Genomic DNA, 21,148 nt, shown 5'->3' with positions numbered 1-21,148 from the left:
TACAATCTCTATAATAATAATATATAATAGAATTTTAAATATAATATTTGCAATCAATAAAATATACTCAATTTATAATCTATTAATATTTATATACACTTTTATATTTTAATAAATAAAGTTTTTTATTAAAATTAATAATTGATTATTTTTTATAACAAATTTAAAATGAAAATTTGTTTTTAAAAAATCTATATAGTTAATGGTTTTTTTTCCTCAAAATTAATAGTTGATGGTTTTTTATAATGAATTTTAAGTAGAAGGTTTTTTTGAGTTTGTCCAAAAAAATAAAATTTAAAAAATATTTGTCTACTATAGATTTGAGTTTGGATATAAAAAAATCAAATTTAACCAAACTAAATCATATCTAAATTTCATATAAACGGTAAAAAATAATAACTAAATAGAATGCGATATTAACCGCAAGAGTAAGCCGTTTAAAGGTGAAACAAGTTTGAAGAAACTTTGAAGAGAAGAAAAAGAGAATAAATACGTTTTTAAATAAATTATAGAAAAAGGCAAAAAGAAAAAAGAAAAAAGAAAAGCGAGTACTTGGCTTTGCTTTACACCGTAAGCACCCGCTTTAATTCCCATCTATCCGTTCTCAAGAAGATTCTACACAACACATATTCCCACGCCACGCCTATAATGTTTTTGCAATTTTTTTGAAATTATCAATAATATCTCTAAGGAACTGTGAATGGTGAAAATGCTTGAGAAATAGATGCAGAGAATTTTTTATTTAAATTTCATTCATAAGTTTTTTTTTATCTAAACATAATTATTATTCAGAATCGAGACTGGTTCAATTGATGGGATTCGTCTTATATGGATTGTTTACTAAAACAATGTGTATTATATCGTCGATTACAATTTTTTTATAAGTTTAGTTTGATGGCTTATATTTTAGAATTTATTGAGATTTATATTTAAAAAAAAAAAATCGGTGTTTCTTACGTAAAAACGATTATTTATTTTTTTTATATATTTGAATAAAAATTTTATGTACAAAAAAAAGGATTCGAATTTCTTTTAATAAAGTTTTATAAACTACGAGAGGAATCAAGATCCTCCACGGAAAAAAAAAATCTTATATGAGAATTTCTATTCTAACTTACTATTGGGTGGTAAGTATTTTATAAACATGATAACCATATAATATGTTTATTATTTACTAAAATAATCGTTCGAGAATCCGATGAGAAATTAGACAAACAACATAAAACAAAAATAAGAAAGCCACCGCCAACATACATAGATATACGAGAAACGTAGTCGGTGAAAGCCCTAAGAAAAAACAAAATAAAATAATAGGAAAAATCCCATATAAGTACCCGAATTCGTCGAAATGTGCCAAATAAGTACTCTAACTTATAATTCTGTCAAATCAGTACCTCAACTACTATATTGTGATATATTAGTATCTGAACTCGTAAAATTGATGTCAATTCCCAATTTTATGCCTAACGACGTTTATTGTCATGTTTTCCGTTAATTCTGTGCTGAGTTGGACGACACGTCAGTAATCCACGTAAGATTTGAAGGAGAGATGGACTACGCTGTCGGTGAGAGAGAGAGAGGAGGTGGAACATAAAGTGAGAGTTAAAATAAAAGATAGAAACCCTAATTTTAATTTAGAGAATTTTTCCGGAACCGGTTTTGTTGGTATTGTTTAAGTTGAGTTTAAGTTGTAAATCTTACGTGGATTACTGACGTATCGTCCAACTCAGCATAGAATTAACGGAAAACATGACAATAAACGTCGTTAGGGATAAAATTGGGAATTGACATCAATTTTACGAGTTCGGGTACTAATATGTCACAATATAGTAGTTGAGGTACTGATTTGACAGAATTATAAGTTGGGATACTTATTTGGCACATTTCGACGAGTTCGGATACTTATATGGGATTTTCTCAAAATAATATAATAATACCGATATATAATCAATGTAAGATATGCTCGCATAATAATAAAGTAATGCTCCTATTATTATTATTATTATTATTATTATTATAAATACCTCACCACGTATAGGCATCAAGGTTTTCATATCTCTACATATTCGTCAATCTCTGCTTCAAATTTATTTTTCATACAACCGAATATTTGTATATTATTATTTTTTTTCCTTAGCGAAATATGAGCGACCCGAAGTACGCATACCCATACCCGGCGCCGGGGTACTACCCGCAAGGACCACCACCTCCGGTGGCTGCTCCGCCGCAGTATTATGCTCCGCCGCCCCCTCCGCCGCCGCAGCGAAAGCCCGGCTTCATCGAAGGACTGTAAGCTCTCTCTCTCTCTCTCTCTCTCCATACTTATATATGTATGTATGGATCTATATATGTCATGATCTCAAAATAACGTAGAAAGTAATGACCATTATGGGATCAGAAATATTCTGGCTTTTTTCTCTCTTGATTTACCCAATAATAAAAGAAAAGGCTTTAGAAAAAACCCAGAAATTAAACTACCTGATTTTCAGTAATTAATTTTCTTAAGGTGACGATCTTGTGATGTATATATTTTCCTCTATGTTGGTTAAATTTGTATATTATATTAATTAAATTTGTCAATTCTGTATTATGGGAAGTATTGTTCTTTCGGATTCATTCATGAATTACTTTGTCGGTCGAATGATTTATTTGTGGGGTTTGCAGGCTCGCAGCTCTGTGTTGCTGTTGTTTGGTGGACGAGTGTTGTTGTGATCCCACAATTATATGTGTGGACTAACCTTTATTTGTGACTTATCTTTAAGAGAGGGAGATCATTTTCTTTTACTTAATCGAATAATCAGTATACATTTCGTATTTTATTACAAGTTTTTTCGAGTTCTAGGTTTCGGTTGGTGGGAAAATATTAATACCTATTATTTTATTTTCGTTACCAAATTACTAATAATGAAATTCGGTACATAGTAAACAAAAAAAATTAATGTAGTTTCATATAAAAATAAAATATTGTATTTTGTTGGTAGGTTATTGACGCATTAAACGGAAACTATTACACAGACGATGCAAACTAACGCAAACTTTGAAAGCATTTCTCTTGATACGGCACAATTCTTCTTTTTTTTTTTAGTTCGATATATGGATGATTTCCATCAGTTTACATGTGATTAAGTGATTTTGGGTTAACCGGTTCATTGTCCGGTTTATGGTTAATTCTCTTTTTATCTGCGAGACATTGATTTGGTCAGGATTGGGTGTTTCGGTACGGTTTTTCGAAATCAAACCGTAGTGAACCAAAAAAACTGGTACCCTTTTTGAATCAAACCGTGCAAGATTATCGAATGATAATTTTTAATAGCATTAAATTTTTTAGAATCGAACTTTAACTGAATTAAAAAAATTGAAAAATCCGAATTGTTTTTAAAAAATATAATTTGTTTTCTTAACAATAGTATAAGATACAATAATCGATTGGTACATATATTTTTTTAGAATTGAAAAAATCAAACCAAACAAATATCGAACCCAAACCGAATACCGAAACAGTCGCGCCTACTTAGAATCCATATTCTCCTTCTAACTCTTCACACTTTGAGCATATTCGTTTTCTTTGTTTCTTTGGTATTCTTATTCTTTCAATTCCTTTCTCGTATTTGCAAATTGGAATCATTCATGATCAATAATCAAACCAGTCGAAGGAAATTATCCATAATAAATATTTGAATTTAAGTTCATTAATATGTGTAATACTAGACCTAATATTAGTTTAGCAGTGAATGATGTGATGCACCAATAAAACATATATATAATTAGAGAAATGTGGAAAGAATTCTCAAACACAACAGTCATCATGCAATCTCCGGAAAAATTACATTTGGATGGAGCATAATGGTTTCACAAATTCAAATTGAAAATTTTAAAAATAAAAGAAAATCATCAACATACCATTTTTATATGTATTTGAAAGAAATTATCGTCATTTGAAAATATATCAAAAAAATTATATTTCTTAATCAAACATCATTCCATTGTTTAACCGGTGAAAAAGAGATAAAAAAAATTTATTCCGTCTCGAATACGAATCTCGAATTGAAAAAGGGTATAATTTCAATCACTATGGTTTCCATTAATCTATACTTCAACCCTAATTACCCAATATATATATATATTTCTTTTAATGGCCCTCCTTTTGATAAATGTACCAATTGGTTCCTCCCCTTTTACAACAGTTGATTTTTCTTTGGTGCAAGAAAAATTAAAAATTAAAAACCAATAAAAAATAATTTTGTCTTCTCATTAAATAAAATTTTAAACGACAGAGAATGTACTCGAAGAAGAAAGGGCGTGGACTCGCAGTTTAAAAGAAATTAAATAACATTAAAAACCCAATAAATATCTGAAGTCTTGCGTGTCTAACGTCTAATGATGATTAAAATATGCTAATTAATTCCATAAATATCTCCACTGCGTCGAATAATAATTCGACGCGTGTACATTCTTGCCCTAGGATATTTCAGACGCTTTTGTTACGCCCACACAAAGGGCTAACGTTCTTCTTGATCTTCTCTTTCTTCTTCTTCTGCATGTCTACGTGAAAGATGTTTCTGGTTCCGGCGAATCGATTCGCGAAGAAGCGTTATATGCAATTCCTCCGTTTTCATGGCGGATTGATCGGTACGTAATTTCCATCAGTTTTTTTCTTTTATTTCCCCGCATGCTTTGAGATTTGGGACCGAGTCTTCGTGATTTCGCGGATTATTTTCTCTTTTGGGTGCGAAAGTTTCGCCGAATGGTTGTTGGGGGTTTCTGAATATTTTCTCCATTGAAATCTGCGTGCTTTGTATAGGTAAGTTTATCTCCAGGGAATCTGAAATTTTCTCCATTTAAGTTTTGTGTGTGTAGCAACGGAAGCTAAGTGTGAGTACGAACCCTAGGAGTTAGTGGAAAACTCTGTCCGTAACCTAAGTTGGTGGAGGGGAGAGAGTGAATGGATTCGGAGACAAACCTGTGGATTGATCTCTTGTCAACTACTTTGTTAAAAACATTCCAAAGAGTTGAACAAGGACTTCTCATGTGCACATTCAAAATCTTGGCGATTTTGAACTTTTTATGGGAATTAGAAATCTAATAGGACGGAATAAAACGAATAAGAAAGGAATTCTAAAATCATTCAAGTTCTAATATCGATAGTTTTCTATTCTTGTCCTGCCTCATGTTCATTATTTCTTGCAGAGTTGATGAGTTGATTCAAATGCCTTTGTATCTTAGTATATGTGTTGCTAAGCTTCATTTGATTGGGAAGCTAGGAAATTTTTCTAACCTGTCGTGTGAGGAATTGGTTTGGAAATTCAAGCTTGTTGTACAAGCTGTTTGGATAAATTAGTCATTGGGTATAATTATTTTCTGCAATACTAGGTATGCTTTCAAATATTCATGTGAATGAAGATGCATGTTATTTGATTGGCACATATACTTACAAAAAGAATTTGACCCTTATGGCCTTATGGCATGATTAACCCCATGTTTTTGTTAGCTTTCTAGATTTATGTTCCATGTCTATTTCAAGAAATAGCATCCTCTATTAGATTCTTTCCATATATTGTGTTTCTTAATAGTTCTTCAATTATGGATTTGTAGTAGAAGGTATGATTTACCAAGTAGCATCAGCTTTGTTCTCTTGTTGAGTATGAAATTTGTTAGTACTTTTTCTAATTCTAATAATAATCCTTCTGGACTACTGTCAAGGTCTTCATTTGTTCTTGTACATTTAGTTGACATTAATTTGATTATCCACATGAATACTGCTAATGCTGAGTTTAGTGCAGGGAAAAAGTTTGTTAAGCTTCTTCATATTACAGCCATCTGATCCTCAGCATATTTTCAGAACTCTGACTCAATCTCTTGCACCGGTTAGATTTTGCTATAGCAGCCAAAGCCATTATATAGGAGTCTTCTGACTTGTATGTCAGTGTTCTTTAACAAAAAATACCTGGCAGCATGTTGATCGCCGATCGCGTCCCGGGACGATAGGATATTTGGAGTCGCCAACTCTACAAAAAAGGTAAATGGAAAGTACTCATATCGATAGTGTTTCCATATGGATAACATAGCAAGAGGTGTTTGTATGATGCCTTCACCACATTGTATTGTTTCTAGGGTATGTTTTAAGATGTTAATAAGCTAGTCTGTTATAATATAGAGGTTATTATCGAATTATTCCCGCTTGATAACACAGACCTATCCAGTATTAGGCTCAAACCTATATTTTCAAGTTCTAGCCTTCTAGGTTAGAACTTGCATGTAAAAGGTACGTCGTGTACGAATTTGGTTAGGGTGTATCATGACGTATTCCCATGCTTCTAACACTGGTATGGTACATATGTTGGCCTGCTCTGGCTTGTCCTGATTGTCTTCTCGAGAAATCTTTGTGTTGGGTAGAGCTCTAATTCAATTGCTGTGACTTCTTGGCATGATGGTTGGAAGTTTGAAGGTTGAATTCACCCGGACAAGTGAGCTTGATAGAGGGTGTCAAGAGTTTTATACAAATACATAACTTTGCCTTTGTGTGATCGTAATACTTGGCCATAATTGTAGGTAACTCATTTCACGTTGTAATGTAGAGACTTATTCGTCATTCTCAGACAATGTAGAATCTAGGTAGATTTTGTGAGGAAGGGTGAACTAAGTCCTTGTGCATTTAAGTCCATAAAAACTATGTCAAACATGTTCTCTAAATTTTTGTTGACAGTGTGAAGTTTCGAAGTTCAAAGTTGAACACTTAAAACTGCATGATGTGTAGTTTTAGAACCATATTCATATTATAGAAGAAAAACTCTAACGTCTTTGGATGTGTGTGCTGCACCTGTTACTTGACAAAGAATGGTTCGTTAGTACTTGATATTGGCATATCTTTTGTCTTTTAAGGCTTTAGAGGGCTGTATTTTGCCCTTCCTTCATGCCTGTTAAAAAAAATGCCTAATGGGAATACGGAAGTCATGTTTGAATTTGAGATATGTTGGACTTTTGATTTCAAAAGGATACGATGCAGGGCAGACTTTGTTGATACAGAAATAGAACTACAAGAGTATCGAAGAGTGCCCTCCAAGAAGGTAAGATTCCTTGTTCCTCTACTACGCCGATATAATTCCCTTAGAAATTCATTGACCCCTAGTTATTCTAATCCTATCCGTATTAATATGTAAGATTTTTGTTGCCAATAGGAGATTATATTAATAAGGAATGCTAATAATGGCAAATCAAATTAGAGACATTGATCATATCCAATTAAACATCTTTTCCGTGAACTATTGCTAAAAGGACACAGATCGTTTTAATCATGCCTTTGTCCCTAAGCCTGGTCTCTCTAGTCTCTTTTAGGCAGGTCGGGTGAGTAGATGGATTAGAGTTCAATAAGGACGGAACTTGGTATTGGGAAGAGATTTATTGATACTAGAATAATACTACAATGTATCGAAGAGAAAACGCCTTGTTCCTCAGTTTATATGTACAATCACTTCAAATTTTCTTGATGGATATTTCTTCCAGTAAACATGTATTTGTAGAGACAATACTAAGTAGGAATTCTACTCAAGCCAAGCTAAATTTGGGACACTAATCATGCCCAATTAGTTCTCTTCTCCCTAGTCCATATGCTAATATTTAACGGATATAGATTTCTTTCTTTCTCGTCCCTTCACTCTGAATTCACTATCCCGGGCCCTTGGATTAATTCTTCCTTCGTCCCTAATGAAGATACTTGGTGCAAGTCGAAATTATAGTAACCAAAAAAGAACTGACATGTTTTAAGTGGAGAACTGATGCCTGTTTCCAATGCAATAGGGATGCTCTTTGCAGTATTGTACCATGAAATACATGAAAACAGAGTTTATGTAATGAATTTTCTGTTTAGATAGATAAACTAAGAGGAGGTTATTGATCTCAGTGTTTGTTGATACCCTATATTGTACCGTGCAGAGTGGTGTTCATTGAGTTTGCTAAAAGACAATTAGAATCATCTTAGGAATTTTAATGCATAAACGAATTCTTAAGGAAATTCACTAGTCAGATAATTTCATACCATGTAAAGTAGCTTATAAGGGATAGAACTTGTTGAAGAGCTAGTGTGCTTGACAGTTAAGTGCGGATGACACAGTTTGTCTGAACGGATTCTTTGTGTATGCACCATTATCTGTGTAGCTTTTGCTGGGGAACCTGTTATCTGTCAATAGTGTTAGGCCAGAACCAAGAAGTTTCAGCAGATCTTTCGATTAGTTTGGAATAGTGTCTAGTTGGTCTTTTGAGAAGTTTCACTGGTGCAGAGAGTTCATGAATGATAGAACAATTCTCATATGATAGTAACAAACAAATGCTAGCATCTTTTAATCAGAATAAGTGCATACATGCCTAATTGAAGTGAAAAAATAGGCCTGTTTGATAATTATTGAATTACCATAAATTTCCTTTGCTACAAGGCTTCAATTATCTTTTTCTTTTTCCTTGTATTCGGACCAGTTTAAAGGCTTGGAAGTTTTCGGCGTAAGGTTCTATACAATTCTAAGGGACCTTGAGGTATGGAAATCATGTTTGATATTAGGACCACATTAACAAATAACTACCGTCTTGGTACATTGATAGAGAGATTCATCATGGAATGTAATTGCACTGGTGTTTTCTATTTGCAATTCCATTTGTGATAGCCAAAAGTTAAAGCTTGGACCTAGGTCGGAACCCTTTATTGTTCATTGATATTTTCTCCGTCAACCATCATTGAGTACTGATATATAGCATGCCTCACATCACCCTTCTCAGACTTTAATTACATTCTTGTCTTTTTTGTTTGTGATGGTACTTTATTCAGTTTGAGTTAGATGGTTGATAAATCCCCATTTGACTTTGGTGTGATTAGTCATTAGTTTGTGTGTTAGTAAGTCTTGAGTAAAAGGGAAATGGTGAATGGAGGATTTGTTAATCAAATTTTAGCATTTAGGTCTCCTAGATTTTTGTGTGTACCGCTGTGGACAGCGGAGGCTGTTTTGAGTTGTTCTATGCATTATAGCAAATTCCAATTGACAAGTAGAATAATATCCAGTATGTTTGACATGCTCATTATTCGAATCCTTAATGTACATAGACAGTTACTTCGTCACATAAGGAAAATATATGTATAGAAACAAAAAAGAAACAGACCATTTTCATACCATGTGAAGTACTTGACAAAAGATAGAGGTAGCAGATGAACTCGTCCTGCTGGATCATTGGTGAGGATCACCTATGTCACCCCTCCGCGGGTCACTTGTGTATGCATCTTTTGTCCAAGAAGTTACCGCTAGGGAAGCTGTAGTCTGGTTCAAATAGTCATACAGATTCTATGAGACTGCATAAACCAAGTTGTTCTCATGTATAGAATAGATAAAGTGGTGCAAGTGGAGTTTACCCCAGCTTCATTGATTTTTCGGGAGGTGCATCTTTGGTTGGTTGTAAATGGTCGAGCTGAAGATGAACCAGTGCAGGTGTGTCATATGCAATGCTGGTAGGATTTGCACTTGTATTGCCTTCTGTCACATCCATTGTTCCATGAACCTGACATTCCGAGAAAAATGTTTCTTTTGATTCAACCATAATTTTCCCAGGTGACTATCTATCTTCTCTCTTTTTATGTCTGATATGAATTTTATTTTTGGAAATACCTTCTTTTGCATATTCTTATTTTCTCTATGAATCAGTTCCACCATACTAAGCAGCTCCAGATTCTCTTTCTGGATGATTTGTCCCTGCAACAGAATCATACTTTGTTGGTTGCTTGCTTCCTGGGTAAAAATGTGAAACAGACTTTGAAATCTCTAGCCGAACAGGTGTTAGTTTCTGGGTGACCTTCCGGTTAAGTTCTTTGATTTCGTCAGTGAGTAGCTGGTCCTGCAGAAAGAAAACCATTTCTAAATCACATTTCGGTAAGATGCAGTTAGTCTTGGCCCACAATTGTATGCTTTATGAGAACTCCATACCTTTTTCAGACGTATACTTCTCAAACTTGTTTCAAGCTGGTTTTCTAGATTCTGTAGATCATTGACGTTCATGCCTGTAAGTTCTTCTCCGATCAGCTTCCTGCATATATAAGAAATGTGTATATGAATGCTTTATGGAGTACAACATCATCTCACCGTACCCCAGTTGCAGTTTCTCTCTGTTTCTTATGATAAACGATCATTACTCTACAAATATATTGTCATACTGAACCGTATTTTGTTATGTACAAGTAGCCACCATTAATATCTAGTGACAACTAATCGAAGTGTCATTGGAACAGTGGTTGTTGACATTGAGATTCTGATTTTGTAGGCCGTAGAAACTCTACCTGTGGCATTCTTGCAAATATTGGAGCTGCTGTCGCAGACTTGCGACCTCTCTTTGCCAGAACTGGTAACATAAAGGAGAAGAAAAGATTGATGTTGACAGGAACCTCTGATTCTTTATCCATACCAAGTTAGATGAAATAAAATTATGTGCTTTTCGACATATAGTGTCTCTCTTCTGGATTAACATATGCATCCACGGCATAGCAATTCAACCGAAAACATGGCTTTTAAGATATCTTTAATCACTGGGCTCTCACAATCACCCCTATATGTTAGTTTCCTTTGTTTTCTTGGATGCATGTACAGGTTTGAACCAAGACTCAAGATGGATTTGGGCATGTTTTAGGTGTTTATAGGTGCTCAAACATAAATGCAATCCTATACTTCGGTTTTCATATTGTATCTAGTCTTCTCTCTGTTGTGGTTTACCTTGCAAATATTTTTTTTAGCCAATAGATCCCATCTCTACAGGTATTCTCCTTTTGCTAGTGTTAATAGGCTGACTAGTTTGAAGTATCTTTCACTACCATTCTGAACCGCATTTACTTTTTGGCAGTTAGCAAGACCGTTCTTGTCTTCTCTTTTGATGGAACGACTTGAAAGAAGGAACGGAGGAGACAACCCCAACTACCAAGTTGGAGAACAATATTTCTGATTCACAAGATTTTCCTGTAATCCAAAGGTACGTTTGTAGGAATTGTCGAACGAAAACGAGGGCAAGTTTCGTTTACTTGCTCGAAATGTTCATTCTGTCAGTAAATTTTAAGTTCCTCGCATCGAAGTTAAAGTTGAATTGGGACAAAGTACCTTGGTCATGAGGATTGGTCTAGTGTGTCCAAAGCGACACTCTCACATCTCATCCTTGGGGTACATTCATTGAAATTATTGATAGATCTTCCTTTTGCTGTATCCCTCAGTTCTTCTTGTTTCACAAGTTGAGATAAGAGAATTGCATTGGGATTTTAGCCCATTAAGGAAAAGCAATCCATCCTATTCTAACCTCCAAAACTTAGTTCATATACGGTTCATAGGCCACCTATTATTGATTCCATCTATCGTAGGCAGATATGTGTAAGGCTATAACCACACATTCAACATCGGCGTCCATGAAGGTTTCCACTATGGCCTGAATTTTGTCCCATATGTATTCAGTGGGTTCTTGATGTAGTGTAAGAATCCTAAGCTTGGACATGAAAATATCGGCTTGCAAACTCGACGTGGAGAAGTAAAAGACTTGAAGGGTTAAAAGACAAAGTGAGAGGATGTCTCTAATATCATGAAGCTCCACAGTGTTCTTCAGAGAAGATTATGAGCTTCAAGAACTGAGAACGAAAGGTTGAATTTGTGAACCTAAAGTTTGAAACAACATAAAATCCGGGGCAAAGTACAACAACGGAAGTGGTTCAAGGGACACGGTGATTCAAGGTGGACGAAGCAATAAGTAGAGACCGATTCAAGATGGATGAAGCAAATGTTATAATGGAGAATGTGGATATTGGATTCAAGATGGATGAAACAAATACTATAGAGGAGAATCACGTCGAGGGATTTGTGGTTAGTGGTGGGCAAAGAACACAAAAAAAAAATCAAGATGGGAAACAGAAAAAAAGATCCAAGGGAAGTTAGGATCAAATTATGTGAAAAAGTGGTCATTCCAAACATTACTTCAAAATAGAGAGAAGTTTCTAGAATATACTTATTCCTTGTATCGGAGAAATAGAAAAACCATACAAATATTTACACTAGATAGTTAATCATACAAGAATATCCACAAAGTGGTAAACTATAATATAATAAAATACTTTTAACATTCATTTTGTGGCCTGATATCCCTTTTTGTGACCTTATTTCCCTATGATATTTTTTTCATGATGAAATGTTAGCACCTATCATAGATATAGCACAAAAAACAAAAAAAGGAATCTCTTTTTTTTTGGGTAGAACATGAAAAAATAACATCAAAATATTTGTCTTGGTAAACAAATCCAAAATATTCCATGTCAAATAGATTTTTTGAATTTTTTTTTTTTGTATTTTTATGACTAAAATTAACTGTACTCTCCAAGTGGAATATTCCTTTTATCATTTATTTTCTGCAACGGCGAGTCTCTTTCTACTGCAAATATGATGTAAAAAGATTAAAACTAATGGAAAAGAGAGTATTATTTCATTTGAAGCTCCTCTTTGTTTGTCCCACTTACTATAAGGCTTTGATTGTTGGCTGGCAAGTTACTTGATTTACCAATATTATAGTTTAACTAATTTTACTACTAAAATCACTCTAGATTTCACCAGTTCAAATTTTTATCCTCCATACATTTATATTTCTTATTTTTAAACTACTTTAATTGCATAAATTCAAATCTCTAAACTTAATTGGGTTATAATTGAAATCTAAAATGTCTCTAGGCACGAGAGTGTAAGAAAATTTACTGGTTGTTTCGTTTGAATTATATTCTTATATTTATCTATTTATTTTCTTGTATTTTTTACATAATTTTTTTCATAATGCATACTGAGTACTTACCTTCTTTTTGAAAGAAAGGGTCACTCTTTCATTAATGATGGATATACATAATTATTCATGTTCCATAAATTATAAACTTTAGCATAATGGAATCGATTCAACCAAAACATGGATCGCCAAGAACATTTAACAGAAAAATATCGCAAAATAACATTCGTTAGTATGTATAGCACTAAATAGACAAATTATTGAATATAGACAACCTAGATTCATTAAATTATCGAAACTATATTCAAAAAAGCTTATGAATCTAATAACATTTTTTTATATCTTTAGGAATCAGGGTTTAGATTGTAGTATTAAAATTAATATTGTTTATTATTTTTTTTTGTCATTTTACATAGTAGTTAGTTACAATAAAAAAAAATATGTCATTTTTAGATTGAGCCCTAACTACATAACATTTAAAACATAATACAGATTTCAACGCATTAAAATAAATTTGTGACCCAATAAATATTCTAAATTAGAAAAACTGAAGTTAACATTGAAAGAGACGACGCTTTTGTGTCTGTCGGGCCAGTTGTGAATTTGTGAATGAGCGAATCAAAGACAAAAGCCACAGAGAGAGTTCATCACTGATATGGTTAGCTCGGTCCTAACTTGTACCAATTAATTCTAATTCGCTTAACCGGCTTCAAAATAAATCAGGGAGCAACAAACCGGTTCTTTGGTGGTGGACACACATTGTCATTATAAGTGATTTAGAAGTCTATGGATAAAGTCAGCAACGTGCAGCAAAATTTGAGGAATTGATGAGAGTTCGGACCAAGATTTGGGGAGCTGGTCGAATGTGGAAGACATCTCCATGTATTTAGGAGAAGTTGGTGCGTTAGAAAAAAAATCTAGACCGGGTTTAATAGAGATAGGGGTATTAAAAAAACTGCAGATATCCGACTCTAAATTCATCAAATGGTTCGGGTTCTAGGAATTCATAAACCGAATCCGAATCTGAATCCAAACATATCGGGTATCCCACAATTATCTCCAAATGCTCGATATCTACGGGTACCCGAAAATTCTTAAGCGCAATTGCCGATAAAAGGGAAACAAACCCCGTTTGTAAGCACATCTAAATATTCACTAATACATCACAAATTTTCTCTTTGTAGCATTCAAATTAAATCCCCCGAGAAAAAGAAGTGGAATCGGACCAAGAATCATCCAAAATCTATCCATAACGTATAGTTTTCTTAATGCAGACTACGAATTTGACATTTCATTGACGGAAAAAAAGGGTTTAAAAGCTAATTATAATAGTTCTGCATGTAATGTTTTAATAATTTCGTGAACCTAAATGGAAACTATTATTTTCTTTATGTAATAAAGCTATAGCCAAAACAAATGGATCAAGTGTAATGTCATATGTCTTAAATCTCATGCTGAATCCAAACCCTAGCAAACACAAGGACAGATCTAAAACCACATGTTCCAAACATGTTGGAGCCAAAAACAATTGGCTCTGGTGTGATTGGAGATGGTTTGACAGTACATTTTTTTCCCACAATGATTTATCATTTGTGGAATGTGCAAGTAATATATATCAAATTAAACATTTTCTTTTTAAAAAAAAAAATTATGTAGATTATTTTTATTTAATATCCCAGTTTTTTAAATATAGTCGAACAGAAAATATTCAAAATAACATGAGGAAAGTCAATGAAATCAAGGATAATCTATAAATAATTATAAGCATGTTCTCAAAAAAATTTAAATCATTTAAATTAAATGTTACACAAGAAAATATGCGTACCTTTATCTCTGAAGCAGGATTTAGTAGTTGATGTTGCTCCTCTTTTATTTTGTTATAGCGCTCAATGATACACTTCATGCTGATCATATTCCAAAAAAAATAATAATAATTGACATATCCATAGTATCCATCAATTCATTACCGCAAGTAACAAATTTCAATATACACTTCATTATTCCAAAAAAAATATTTATAATTAAATTTTAACATAGTAACCAATGCGAACGTCGCGTGAATGAATGCAAAGTCTGTGTTGAGAAGACACGATTCAATACCATGTAATCGATCGATTATAGTGGAGATTCATACAATAAAAGATATAAAAAGCGAGGTTTTATAAGAAATTGGAATGGAATGTAATACTTTACCAAAGATGAAAAAGGAACTCCTGCATCTATAAAATCAGTAAGGTTGGAATGTAGATCGCCGCATAAACCCTAAGGAGTTGTGAACATAAACCAAAGTGGTTTTTATGTATATATTATGCAAATGCAATGATTTTGAAACGACTAAGCGATCACGCCCTTGAACGACCCAAAGCTTTGTTTTGTATATATACCTATACATATATATATATACACACACTTATAAACATATACATATACATATATACATATACATGCCTTTTTCTCAAGAAGCAATGCAAAATGGAAAGAAAGAGAATACAAGATATATATGCAGAATCTATTATATTGACCACAAATCGAAGCATACCCTTTGGTTATGCGATGTCTAAGGCTAATTCAGACAACAAAAATCTTCCCAAAGGCGTTGAAATTATAAAGGGTAAGCATAAATTCGATCAAAGATTAAGTGGGAGGAAACAGACCTAGAATTGCCGGCGTAATCATAGAGCTTGCCGGTGCTCGAAAAGATAATGACACCAACTTCCGCATCACAAAGGATCGAAAGCTCTTTGGCTTTCTTAAGCAATCCGTTTCTTCTCTTCGAAAACGTCACTTGTCGGCTCGTCGAGTTATCGATCCTCCTTATCACAATCTTCCCTCTTCCCATCCTCTCTCTTCCTTTGACGGATTCGACAATAAAGCTGCAAGCAATACTTCCGAATCGGAAAAGGGTCAGATTTCTTCACTGTTAACGTCGCGAAGATCAAACTGGATGGCCATCGTCTGATCCAACCCCCAATAAGTAGGGAAGGAAAAAGTAAAAGATAAACGAAGAGGACTGCTTACTTGATTTCCGCTGATTATGGAAACAATAGAGAGAGAGAGAGAGAGAGAGAGAGAGAGAGAGAGAGAGAGAGAGAGAGAGAGAGAGAGAGAGAGAGAGAGAGAGAGAGAGAGAGAAGGTTCTTTCTTTCTTTTTTTCGTTGTTCTTTTTCTTCTGTGGAGACGTCTTATGTTTTCTGTTTTGAGTATATATGGCCAAAACCAGTTTTATGTTGAGAAACTAAAACCACTAGTGGTTTTAGTACAAGAAACCAAGAAAGAGACCCACTCGCGGGCGTACAGAATCCGCTCCGTACTCGCTCGGACAGTCCATGGTAAGATCGAGTCAAATCTGTTTGACTAGTTACAAGATCGAGTCACTGTTCAGATCACAAGAGAATATTTCTTTCCGACACGTGTCAGCGCGTGGAGACAAATGTGTTTTTTTTTTTTAATTTGTGCGCGTCTAAGAAAAATATCTTCGGAGACTCATATGAGTACCTACAATCGTGGGGCGTTAAAACGTGGTATTGGGTTAGGCGTATAGATGATCGAAACGTGGACCAGTTAGAAAAGGTTTTTGAACTCCGAGGGTATTTTTGGAATTTGAAGCCAGGTTTTTCTCTCTATCATTGACGATTGGCAAGATGTTGCGCCTGTTCTTGCGATGACAGTCTTTTTCTAATTTTAATTTTAAAAGTGGAAATTTTAAATAGTTTATATAACATATATTTTTTTTATCAAACTTTGAACCTTTTGATATTTAAGGAATATTTTTTATTATATTCTCTTTTTTTGTTGTCATAGCCAGTCCTTATATTGGTTCATACAAAGAGCAACGTGATCGGAACATCATTAAGGGTTTAAGAAAATAATTGTGAGGGTATAATAAACTATAGAATAAATGTCAAATATTGTGAAAAAAAAATTTAATCTAATAAAATAAAATGATTTTTTTTATATTTGATCGGTTTTCTCATCCAATAGTTAGAACCTTACTAGATGTATGGGTAAGATTATTCAAACAAAATATATATAAGAATTAATAATTCAATGTTAACTGTTCTGGTTTATATGCTAAAATTATACTAACAAAAAATCAAATGAATATTGTTACTTATATAGATAGCATGTAAATATATTAGTCACATTAGGAAGTATTACCAATTATATATTAATATATATATATATTTTTTTATCTTTTAATAGAAAAAACTCTGATCTAATTAATGTAGAATAAATGTATCAAATATTCATTCGAATATTCTTCGTGGATAAATCTTGACAATAAATTTCAAGAAGATGGCAAATTAGCCTGTGTGCTAAAAGATCGAATGACGAGTCCTAATAGCAAAGCAAAGAGCATAGAGAATGGATTTCTTACTTGATTGTGTTAAAAATTTGATACTAATTATCCAAATTTGGACCACCGGTAATAAAACAATATGCAAAGTATGTTTTTATTCTATTTTTAAATTCAAATGTGGAAAAATGTATTCATCTGAAATTATCCGATCTTTTAAAAGATATAATTGGATCAAAGATTTGGTGAACGAATAATAAAAAATATTTAATACTAATTAAGTGATATGATGGTTCCTTCATTTATAGGATTATTTAACTCTCCCTCTTTTAGTTCAGACTCCATTTCGTGTGGTTTGCCATCATTAGTATGACACTAATGGTGTATCTCTCATAGTTCAATGGAATATACTTAAATTTGGATAACATATGGATATTTAAAGTATTTTTATCTTGGAATTTGTTAAAAAAAATAAAACCCTAATAGATAGAAAAGCCTATATATACATGTCATGGACTTGTATCTTTTCTTTTTGTCATTGATCTATCGCATGTTTACAAAAGGCTATCTATGCAACTGCATTAAAATTGCAAAATAGATGTGAATTTTGGCTGGGATCTATATCTAGAAATTATAAATTTCAAACTATAAAATATTTGGATTGATATTATTAGTTGGTGACCCAGTCAGAGATAACAAAGTCGTTTCAAGGTCATGGATTCAATTCACTAGTGGAGAAAAAAAGACGCAATTAATTATGTGATTAAAAGTTGATTCCAAGTTTAGAAAGATTAAGTGGACCGTTAGTGAACCTCATAATTATAAAAAAAAATTCTTTAGTGACTACAAAAGTCTTTCGATACCCAAATTATTAATTAGATAATCTTTTTTCTTTCCTTTGTGGTGTAACATTTTATACATAAAAGTCGAATGTTCTTTCTAGCTTTCCATATACGACCTTTTTCAATCAAGCCATTTACACCTCATTTGTGGTGTAACATTTTATACATAAAAGTTGAATGTTCTCTCTAGCTTTCCATACACGACCTTTTTCAATCAAGCCATTTACACCTCATTTTGAAAGCTAGTTTGATTAATAAAATCTTACATTAATAACTTATTTCGTATTAATTAGTAACTAATTATGTTCAACAACCTTTTTTATATTCTCATTTCTTTATTAATGTCTATTATTTTAACGATCACCATTGTTTATAAATGCTTCACAAATATAATTCATCTTATTTTTGTTTCCAATTTATTTGTCAATACAAATATAATAAATTAATTTCAAGACGGAATTAATAATTTCTTGGGATGAAACTTTTGGGAGTAAATTAATACTCCCTCCATTTCAAAATATTTGTAGTTTTAGGTTATTTTCTATGTTTTAAAATATTTGTAGTTTTACATTTTCAAAATATTTTTTTATAATAGTTTCCAATTTTATCCTTACCAAATTCCAATACATTATTAATGATTGCATTGTTTTTATCATCAAATAAGGGTATATGTGACTTTTGATCCATTTTCTTAAAAAATGTGAAACAATCTAAAACAACAAATATTTTAAAACGGAGGGAGTAGTTTCTACGACAGTGCACAAGTTTCAAACCCGATCTTCAATTTCAAGTAATTTTTTTTATATAAAAACATAATGATGCAAACCAATAATCCTTCCGAATTAATACAGTTTATTAAAAGAAAATTTAAATAAAAAACTACATTTTCAATTTTTTGCTACATATAAATAGACATTCTAATGCACTCAGTGGTTAATTATTCGGTTGGTTATGGTTTTTCATGATATGTCTCAGCCTCTGTTAATTGAAAGAAAAATATTCAAAGAAATGTGTATGTACAGTCGATCCATACAAATCCAGCTTTAGAACATGTTTCATCATCGACCAATATATATATATATATATATATATATATATATATATATATTTCAAGATTGATAAAAACCAGTTAAATTGTGAACATATGTAGAAATTATAAAATAAATGTCAATTATAAAAAAAAAAAAGAGAGAGAGAGAATGCAGTCACACGCACCAAAGTCAGTCCGGGACATAGAGAATCAACATCAAGATCTGCTGCTTTGGACAAGAACGCAAGTGGGAATTTACAAATTATGGAACTTGGAATATTAAAAGTATCTGGAGAATATAAATATATTATTAGTTACCTCGTTCCTATACCCAAATTAAGGTTTCCTTAAAAAGTATATTTCAGATTTACTTCATTTAATAATATATATAAATAAATAAATAAAAAGTACCCCAACTTGTTTGGCTTGGGAGTCTCAACAATTCATGCCCATCATTTTCCACTAATGATACTCCGCGTACACACACATATATATAATATAATATCTCCATCATCATCTCAGTCTATGTTGGAGAGATTTTATGTTGGAGAAAGCTTGTAGCGATTACTTTTTATTATTAAAAATTTTGTTTCGGGGAATCAATAATTTATTCCAATCTTTCCTTTCAAAAAACAAAATATGGTTTTCTTACTTGTAATGAAAATCAAATATGTCATATCATATGTATATATATTTATATGTAGTGGAGAACGAGATCTAAAATCTAAATTGTTTTGGATTATACAGGGAAAAAAATAGTTTTAAAATTTAGAATAATCATATATTCATATTATAATCAATCACGTTTTAGAATTTTAATAATTTCCCATGTTATATATGTGTGTGTGTGTGATTATAGAATACGAATTTCGAACAGTGAAAAAGATTGTTCAAGTTACGAGACCTCGTACATCAAACTCAAATAGATTATTAATTGGACAAAAAATATTAAAAAAATGTGAGGAATTTGACCAAAAGACAATTTGGAGAGGCGAAATCAAGCATTTAATTTATTTTTGGATCACACGGGTTTAGGCAAATTTTTTTATTTATCGCCATCTTTTTATACTACGAATTTTTCGTCATATATATCCCCATCATAAATATTTTCGATATCTCTCGTTGTATCAAAATATCATGATGAAGTGATTATATAAATAAACATAACAAAACATTATTTGACTGAGGGGTTAATGTTTTATAAACGAATATCATTATAACTAAGTTATATTTTAGGACACGAAGTGAAGACCTTTGAAAAATATTTTTCATAAATAACCTCTGTTGCTTAGAAGTTTTAGATTTTAATTCCGATTTTATATTTATATATATATATATATATATATATTTATATAACATGTTAAAGGATACGTATAAAGTTGCGACCACTAGTGCTTGAATAGAAGGGGTGACACGCGAGATTTTACCATCTCGATAGGATTACACCAAGGGTCCGCTCTAACCTCGTATCTCTTCGCATTAGTCATGGACGAATTGACTAGAGATATACGGAAAGAAGTATTGTGGTGCATGATGTTCGCAGGCGATATCGTGCTAGTAGATGAATCTAGAGAATGAGTAAATGGACAATTAGAGTTATGGAGGAGTATATTAGAGACTAAGACTTTTAGACTCAGTAGAACGAAAACCGAGTATATATATGCATTGCGATTTTAGTGGGAGGGATTCTAATGATGTATGAGTTAGTTTGGAAGGAGGATCAGTTTCTCAAAACCCGTATTTTAAATATTTTGGGTCAATCTTTCAAAAGGATAAGGGTTGCGACGAAGTTGTTAGTCATAGGATAAAAGTGGGATGGATAAAATGGAGACAAGCAACGTGGGTTCTTTGCGATCGTAAGGTTCCTTTACGGTTGAAAGAAAAATTCTACTGTACCGTCTTAAGACCCGTATTGATGTATGGTAGCGAATGTTGGATGGCGAAAAGACAACATATGTCTAAAATGAGTGTGGCCGAGATGAGGATGTTGATTGGATGTGCGGACACATAAGGATGGATAAAATTAGAAATGAGACTATTAGAGATAAAATAAGTGTAATAGGTATAGAAGAGAAATTAACAGAGAGATGTTTAAAATGGTTTGGACATGTATAATGTAGGTCGATGGATGCACCAGTTAGAAAAGTGGAGAGTATAGAAATAGAGGTGAAGAAAAAGGAAGGAGTAGACCTAGGCTTACTTGAGAATGTGTAATTA

The 21,148-nt window shown here is 32.6% G+C and overlaps 2 protein-coding genes and 2 long non-coding RNA genes across 21 annotated transcripts; 2 read left to right on the top strand and 2 right to left on the bottom strand.

The window, feature by feature from the left end:
* Positions 1-2,036: 2,036 nt before the first annotated feature.
* On the top strand, positions 2,037-3,149 carry LOC104804426. Its single transcript, XR_770353.2, has 2 exons — positions 2,037-2,289; positions 2,665-3,149. It is a non-coding gene; the product is annotated as an uncharacterized LOC104804426 (long non-coding RNA).
* Positions 3,150-4,278: 1,129 nt separating this feature from the next.
* On the top strand, positions 4,279-11,533 carry LOC104804424. Of its 17 annotated transcripts, none has more exons than XM_019201384.1 (6): positions 4,636-5,864; positions 5,952-6,016; positions 6,992-7,064; positions 10,291-10,371; positions 10,864-10,989; positions 11,460-11,533. In XM_019201384.1, the coding sequence occupies exons 1-5, from the start codon at positions 5,763-5,765 to the stop codon at positions 10,960-10,962; spliced, it is 420 nt and encodes a 139-aa protein (XP_019056929.1). In that variant the 5' UTR covers positions 4,636-5,762; the 3' UTR covers positions 10,963-10,989; positions 11,460-11,533. The 17 variants fall into 17 exon arrangements, 7 of the variants coding, with proteins under 7 accessions (XP_019056929.1, XP_019056930.1, XP_019056931.1 ...); XM_019201385.1 differs by having other exon boundaries at positions 11,373-11,462; XM_019201386.1 differs by lacking the exon at positions 11,460-11,533 and adding an exon at positions 11,369-11,458.
* Positions 9,207-10,050, bottom strand: LOC104804425 (MADS-box transcription factor ANR1-like). Its single transcript, XM_019201390.1, has 5 exons — positions 9,957-10,050; positions 9,826-9,867; positions 9,642-9,725; positions 9,389-9,534; positions 9,207-9,296 (listed from the first exon to the last, which is right to left on the bottom strand). The coding sequence occupies exons 1-5, from the start codon at positions 10,026-10,028 to the stop codon at positions 9,281-9,283; spliced, it is 360 nt and encodes a 119-aa protein (XP_019056935.1). The 5' UTR covers positions 10,029-10,050; the 3' UTR covers positions 9,207-9,280.
* Positions 11,534-14,450: 2,917 nt separating the features above from the next.
* Positions 14,451-15,866, bottom strand: LOC109116251. Of its 2 annotated transcripts, none has more exons than XR_002023767.1 (3): positions 15,781-15,866; positions 15,417-15,635; positions 14,451-14,666 (listed from the first exon to the last, which is right to left on the bottom strand). It is a non-coding gene; the product is annotated as an uncharacterized LOC109116251 (long non-coding RNA). The 2 variants fall into 2 exon arrangements; XR_002023768.1 differs by having other exon boundaries at positions 15,417-15,647; positions 15,781-15,856.
* Between the last annotated feature and the right edge of the window lie 5,282 nt (positions 15,867-21,148).

The sequence above is a fragment of the Tarenaya hassleriana genome, unplaced genomic scaffold, assembly GCF_000463585.1.
Source record: "Tarenaya hassleriana unplaced genomic scaffold, ASM46358v1 Cleome9, whole genome shotgun sequence".
NCBI classification, from domain to species: Eukaryota; Viridiplantae; Streptophyta; class Magnoliopsida; order Brassicales; family Cleomaceae; genus Tarenaya; species Tarenaya hassleriana.
This window is presented reverse-complemented; position numbering and strand designations above follow the sequence as displayed.